This window comes from Limanda limanda, chromosome 5, assembly GCF_963576545.1.
Source record: "Limanda limanda chromosome 5, fLimLim1.1, whole genome shotgun sequence".
Taxonomy (NCBI): Eukaryota; Metazoa; Chordata; class Actinopteri; order Pleuronectiformes; family Pleuronectidae; genus Limanda; species Limanda limanda.
This window is the reverse complement of record NC_083640.1, coordinates 7,875,925-7,883,670: the sequence shown is the minus strand read 5'-3', so window position 1 is coordinate 7,883,670 and position 7,746 is coordinate 7,875,925. Positions and strand designations below refer to the sequence as shown.

Sequence of the window (7,746 nt, the reverse complement as noted above, 5' to 3'; positions counted from 1 at the left end):
ATTTCCCTGAGGAACAAATACATCACTTTGATGATATAAACTATTAATAAACTACTATTCATAAGTTTTTCTTATGGCATAGTACCAGAGTTCATATTATATTAGTGTAAGAATGATAATTTCAAAATAAGAGTGCAAGGTCACCATATACCCCATTCATGTGACCTATCTATTATAGAGCCACTCTAAACAATATTATAGGCTTGTAATAATTCATCACATATTGTAATTTAAAGCCAACAAATCAGCAGGTTTTTTTAAATGATGTTATTTTTTATTGACTGATAAAAGAATACATTTACAAACTGGTGATTATCTGTGTTTGGTGCATGAGCCTGCACAGCTCTGTAGAGGCCACATGGTGGCGCTCGTCAAACATCTATACAGAGAAACAGCGGCAAACTCATTCCTTCAGGAAATGTACAAACCAAAGACAGACTCCTGCAGCCCCCTGCAACTACCCAGCACACACATCAGTTTAAACGAAAGGTGCATTTAATCTGAAGTCATATGAATGGACACTTGGAGTGTTAATGCATAAAAGTCATTCAGAATGATTGTAATTGCTCTGTACATCAACATTCTCTTCCCATAACAGAAGACAGACAGAGAGAGAGGATTGCAGTCGTGTCATGGTTTATTTGAAAGCAATAAAATAAGCAATACAAAGAAAAAAATCAGTCATACAAATCAAAACGCCTCGATGGCTCTGGTCCAGCCGCTGCCTGTCAACAGTGTGTGTTTTATACAGATTGTTTGCGCGGCGAATATTTGCTCAAGGTCCGTCTGCTGCCAACTCACAAAGTCAGAGAGTCCACCTGAGCCCAGCACTGAGATCAGGTTGGAGATGTTCGTGCTGTCCGAGTCTGAGTAAGAGTCCTCGTCACTCCTCATTCTCTTACATGGCACCTGCCCAAAGTCTGGTAAATAAAACTCTGGATCAACAATGTGATAACTTGTGTCCATCTTCCGCTTCCTGGCGTAGCAGTGCGCGCCCTGCGGCTGCCTCGGCTGCGCGCAACAGTCTGAGTGGAAGTATCCATTGGTGACAGTAGTCACCACATGCGTGTCCAGGTCGAGCACCGTCTTCTGGTTGGCCTGCGTGTTGGGGACAGGTAAGTCCCAGGATGATTTGTCCGCACAGCTCCAGCAGGCTTCAGGAACCATGAGCTCGGAGTCGCTTGCTGGAACCATTGCGCACGCCGATGCGTCCTGGTGCGCCAGCTCTGCAGGCTGGCCGCCGGGCTGGTGCGCTCCGCAGTGCCAAGTGTCCGACTCAACCCCAGTAAAGTTGCAGTAGAAGTCATCGGCCAACTCCGTAAAGCTCCCAGTCAATTCCAGGTATTCTTGCCTGTCACGGACTGCGGCCACGTCCTCATAGTGCTGCGTCCTCTGCGCCTGCGACAAGTTTTTGCTCATGTAAAACTGCCTGGCGTTTCGCAGGACGTACGTTACCAGCAAGTTCTTGTGGAGCTTGATGCCTCCTCTCTGCGTCCTGGAGCTTTGGATTTTCCTCAGTGAAATGGAGATCAGATTCTGTGCGTCAAATGCACACTCCATCCTCAACCGGGCCGCCCGATGTCTCCTCTAACACTCTCGAATCGTGGGTTTGCTCGCTGGAGTTGTATTCATGTGTTTAGTGGAGATTCCTACTGGATTCGTGTAGACTGTGTCCATAGCGCTCCATGTCTTCCCAGTAAGGGCATGGACTTGCAACTCTCATCTTTCCTTGCCACGCCCTCACGTAGACATTGTCCAATGGGAGGGAGGCGGTGCTTCTGTTATACGCAAATATCACCACGAGCCTCATCCAGGATGCACGCAGGAGCGGGCATGCTGCATTTCACTAAATATGTCCTGGGCTTTTCAAATCTCAGTGCGGACAAAAATCATTAGACTTCGCTGTTCGCGCAGAAGTAGAGTGGACTAGAATAAAGTGGAGGAACAGAGACATGGAAAAGCATAGAATAGAGTACGCAGTAATAACACAGAACAATGTTATAGACTGAGCCGTTTAGTATAGTAGTTCTGCAAAATAGAGAGTCACAGAATAGACTAGGGCCGACTAACGTTATAGAACAGGACAGAGCAGAAAGTAAAGAATAGAAAAGATAGTAATAGATGGAAGGAAAAGAGGGATCGAAAAATAGAGGAGCTGAAAAGAAAAGACTTGATTTCAATAGCTAGTATTAGCAATATAAGAAAATAGTCTAGTGAACAATTCAGTGGTAATAGAATAAACAAGAGAATAACAGAATAAAACAGACTAGCAGAATAGAACCAAACAGAACAGAGCAATGGAATATAATAGAACAGAGAGTAATAGAGTAGAATAAAAGAGAAAGTAATAGAATATAAGAGAATAGAGAGTAATTGCACAGGAAAGAAAAATAATAGAAGAGAAGAGAACAGGACAGAGAGTAATAGAATATTAAAGAACAGAGGGTAAGAACATTGATTAAAACTAGTAATGGAATAGGATAGAAAATAATAATACAACATAGGTAACTAAATACGAGAGTAATAAAATATAAAAGGACAGAGAGTGATAGAATAGAATGGAACAGAGACTAACAGAGTACCAAATACCAGAGTCGTGGAATAGAATGGAACAAAGAGTAATAGAGTAGAATAGAACAGAGTAATAGAGTAGAATAGAACAGAGTCATATAATAGAATGGAACAGAGAGTGACAGAAAACAAAAGAACAGAGAGTAATAGAGTAGAATAGAAAAGAGTCGGTATGCAATGGAACAGAGAGTAATAGAGTAGAATAGAAGAGTCATAGAATAGAATGGAACAGAGAGTAATAGAGTAGAATAGAACAGAGTCAGAATGGAATAGAACAGAGAGCAATAGAGTAGAATCGGACCGAGAGTAATAGAGTAGAATAGAATAAAGTCATAGAATAGAATGGAACAGAGAGTAATAGAGTAGAATAGAAATATGAGAGATAGAAAACAAAAGAACAGAGAGTAAAGAAGAGAACAGAGTCAGAATGGAATAGAACAGAAGTAATATAATAGAATGGAACAGAGAGTAACAGAGTAAAATAGAACAGAGACATAGAATGGAATGGAACAGTGAGTGATAAAGTAGAATAGAACAAAGTCATAGAATAGAATGGAACAGAGAGTAATAGAGTAGAATAGAAATTAGAGTGATAGAAAACAAAAGAACAGAGAGTAATAGAGTAGAATAGAACAGGATCAGAATGGAATAGAACAGAAGCAATAGAGAATGGAACAGAGAGTAATAGAGTAAAATAGAACAGAGACATAGAATGGAATGGAACAGTGAGTGATAGAAAACAAAAGAACAGAGAGTAATAGAATGGAATAGAGCAGAGTCATAGAATGGAGTAGAGAGTAATAGGGCAGAATAGAACAGGGTCATAGAGTGGAATATAACAGAGAATGATAGAAAACAAAAGAACAGAGAGTAATAGAGTAGAACAGAACAGAGTCAGAATGGAATAGAACAGAGAGTAATAGAATGGAATGGAACAGAGAGTGACAGAAAACAAAAGAACAGAGAGTAATAGAGTAGAATAGAAAAGAGTCGGTATGCAATGGAACAGAGAGTAATAGAGTAGAATAGAAGAGAGTCATAGAATAGAATGGAACAGAGAGTAATAGAGTAGAATAGAACAGAGTCAGAATGGAATAGAACAGAGAGCAATAGAGTAGAATCGGACCGAGAGTAATAGAGTAGAATAGAATAAAGTCATAGAATAGAATGGAACAGAGAGTAATAGAGTAGAATAGAAATATGAGAGATAGAAAACAAAAGAACAGAGAGTAAAGAAGAGAACAGAGTCAGAATGGAATAGAACAGAAGTAATATAATAGAATGGAACAGAGAGTAACAGAGTAAAATAGAACAGAGACATAGAATGGAATGGAACAGTGAGTGATAAAGTAGAATAGAACAAAGTCATAGAATAGAATGGAACAGAGAGTAATAGAGTAGAATAGAAATTAGAGTGATAGAAAACAAAAGAACAGAGAGTAATAGAGTAGAATAGAACAGGATCAGAATGGAATAGAACAGAAGCAATAGAGAATGGAACAGAGAGTAATAGAGTAAAATAGAACAGAGACATAGAATGGAATGGAACAGTGAGTGATAGAAAACAAAAGAACAGAGAGTAATAGAATGGAATAGAGCAGAGTCATAGAATGGAGTAGAGAGTAATAGGGCAGAATAGAACAGGGTCATAGAGTGGAATATAACAGAGAATGATAGAAAACAAAAGAACAGAGAGTAATAGAGTAGAACAGAACAGAGTCAGAATGGAATAGAACAGAGAGTAATAGAATGGAATGGAGCAGAGAGTAATGGGAAACAAAAGAACAGAGAGTAATAGAATGGAATAGAGCAGATAGTAATAGAGTAGAATATAACAGAGTCAGAATGGAATAGAACAGAGAGTAATAGAGTAGAATAGAACAGAGTCATAGAATGGAATAGAACAGAGAGTAATAGAGTAGAACCGAACAGAGTCAGAATGGAATAGAACAGAGAGTAATAGAATGGAATGGAGCAGAGAGTAATGGGAAACAAAAGAACAGAGAGTAATAGAATGGAATAGAGCAGATAGTAATAGAGTAGAATAGAACAGAGTCAGAATGGAATAGAACAGAGAGTAATAGACTAGAATAGAACAGAGTCATAGAATGGAATAGAACAGAGAGTAATGAAGTAGATTAGAACAGAGTCATAGAATAGAACGGAACAGAGAGTAATAGAATGGAATAGAGCAAGTAATAGAGTAGAATAGAACAGAGAGTAATAGAGTAGAATAGAACAGAGTCATAGAAAACAAAAGAACAGAGAGTCATAGAGTAGAATAGAACAGAGTCAATGGAATAGAACAGAAGTAATAGAATAGAATGGAACAGAGAGTAATAGAGTAAAAATAGAAGAGAGACATACAATGGAGCAGTGAGTGATAGAAAACAAAAGAACAGAGAGTAATAGAATGGAATAGAGCAGTCATAGAATGGAATAGAGAGTAATAGGGCAGAATAGAACATAGTCATAGAGTGGAATATAACAGAGAGTGATAGAAAACAAAAGAACAGAGAGTAATAGAGTAGAACAGAACAGAGTCAGAATGGAATAGAACAGAGAATAATAGAATGGAACAGAGAGTAATAGAGTAAAATAGAACAGAGACATAGAATGGAATGGAACAGTGAGTGATACAGTAGAATAGAACAAAGTCATAGAATAGAATGGAACAGAGAGTAATAGAGTAGAATAGAAATTAGAGTGATAGAAAACAAAAGAACAGAGAGTAATAGAGTAGAATAGAACAGAGTCAGAATGGAATAGAACAGAAGTAACATAGAATGGAACAGAGAGTAATAGAGTAAAATAGAACAGAGACATAGAATGGAATGGAACAGTGAGTGATAGAAAACAAAAGAACAGAGAGTAATAGAATGGAATAGAGCAGAGTCATAGAATGGAATAGAGAGTAATAGGGCAGAATAGAACAGAGTCATAGAGTGGAATATAACAGAGAGTGATAGAAAACAAAAGAACAGAGAGTAATAGAGTAGAACAGAACAGAGTCAGAATGGAATAGAACAGAGAGTAATAGAATGGAATGGAGCAGAGAGTAATGGGAAACAAAAGAACAGAGAGTAATAGAATGGAATAGAGCAGATAGTAATAGAGTAGGATAGAACAGAGTCAGAATGGAATAGAACAGAGAGTAATAGAGTAGAATAGAACAGAGTCATAGAATGGAATAGAACAGAGAGTAATAGAGTAGATTAGAACAGAGTCATAGAATAGAACGGAACAGAGAGTAAGAGAATGGAATAGAGCAGAGAGTAATAGAGTAGAATAGAACAGAGAGTAATAGAGTAGAATAGAGCAGTCATAGAAAACAAAAGAACAGAGAGTAATAGAGTAGAATAGAACAGAGTCAATGGAATAGAACAGAAGTAATAGAATAGAATGGAACAGAGAGTAATAGAGTAAAATAGAAGAGAGACATAGAATGGAATGGAGCAGTGAGTGATAGAAAACAAAAGAACAGAGAGTAATATAATGGAATAGAGCAGAGTCATAGAATGGAATAGAGAGTAATAGGGCAGAATAGAACAGACAGTGATAGAAAACAAAAGAACAGAGAGTAATAGAGTAGAACAGAACAGAGTCAGAATGGAATAGAACAGAGAGTAATAGAATGGAATGGAGCAGAGAGTAATGGAAAACAAAAGAACAGAGATAGAATGGAATAGAGCAGATAGTAATAGAGTAGAATAGAACAGAGTCATAGAATGGAATAGAACAGAGAGTAACAGAGTAGATTAGAACAGAGTCATAAAAATAGACGGGAACAGAGAGTGATAGAAAAACAAAAGAACAGAGAGTAATAGAATGGAATAGAGCAGAGAGTAATAGAGTAGAATAGAACAGAGATTAATAGAGTAGAATGGAACAGAGTCATAGAATAGAATAGAACAGAGAATGATAGAAAACAGAAGAACAGAGGGTATTAGAGTAGAATAAAACAGGGTCAGAGAACAGAGAGTAATAGAGTAGAATAGAACAGAGTTAGAATGTAATTGAATAAAGAGTAATAGAGTACAATATAACAGATTCACATAATATAATTGAACAGAGAGTAATAGAATAGAATGGAACAGAGAGTAATAGAGTAGAATATAACAGAGTCAGAATGGAATAGAACAGAGAGTAATAGAATAGAATGGAACAGAGAGTAATAGAGTAGAATAGAATGGAATAGAACAGAGAGTTATATAGTAGAATAGAAAAGAGTCGTAGAATAGAATGGAACAGAAAGTGATAGAAAACAAAAGAACAGAGAGTAATAGAATGGAATAGAACAGAGAGTGATAGAGTAGAATATAGAAACAAATGGAATAGTTACTAATAGAATAGAATAGAACAGAGTTATAGAATAGAACAAAGGGTAATAGAATTGAGGAGATGGTAATATAATAAAATGGAATAGTGAGTAATAGATTAAAACAGAGCAATACACTATAGAATAACATAGAACTGGGTAATAAAATAAGGTATAACAGAGAGTAGTAAAGTAGAATAGAACGGAGTAATATAATAAAATAAGGTAACAAAATAAAACACAACAAATAGTAATAGAATAGAACATGGCGATAGAATAGAATTGAACAAAGAGTAATACATTAGAATAGAACACAGAGTAATAGAATAAACAGAACAGAACATGGTTGAAAAGGATATAAATAGTACCATATTGGTAAAGAATAGACTCAGAGAGTAATCAAGTAAGATAGAATAGAGTAATAGAGTAGAATTATATAGATAATAATTGAATAGAATATAATAGAACAGAGAGTAGTTAATAGACCATAGAGTTATAAATGAGATTAAAACAGAGAAAAAAGAGTAGAACAGAACAGAGTAATTAAATTCAATAGAACAGTAAGTAAGAGAGTAGAATATAACTGAGTAATCTGAGCACAGAGTCAGAGAGTAGACCAGAACAGATTAATGGGGTAAAATAGAACACAGAGAGTAATAGCATAGAGTGGAGGTTCGATCCCTTTTTCCCCTTTCAGCATGTCAAAGTGTCCTTGGGCAAGAAACCGAACCCCTAATTGTCCCTTCTCATAGGGAAAAGGGCTTCACATAGATGCACTGTATGAATGGGTGTGGGAATGGGTGAATGTAAAACTGTACTGTCAAGTGCTTTGAGTGGTCATCAGGACTAGAAAAGTG

The 7,746-nt window shown here is 36.8% G+C and overlaps 1 protein-coding gene across 1 annotated transcript; it reads right to left on the bottom strand.

The window, feature by feature from the left end:
* Window positions 1-315: 315 nt before the first annotated feature.
* On the bottom strand, window positions 316-1,685 carry LOC133002346 (immediate early response gene 5-like protein). The gene has a single exon (XM_061072140.1). It carries the CDS (start codon window positions 1,558-1,560, stop codon window positions 691-693), a length of 870 nt encoding a protein of 289 aa, XP_060928123.1. The 5' UTR covers window positions 1,561-1,685; the 3' UTR covers window positions 316-690.
* Between the last annotated feature and the right edge of the window lie 6,061 nt (window positions 1,686-7,746).

What these genes read in the sequence shown, in the direction of transcription:
- LOC133002346 (XM_061072140.1), bottom strand. Translation starts at nt 1,560, where the DNA reads ATGGAGTGTGCATTTGACGCACAGAATCTGATCTCCATTTCACTGAGG.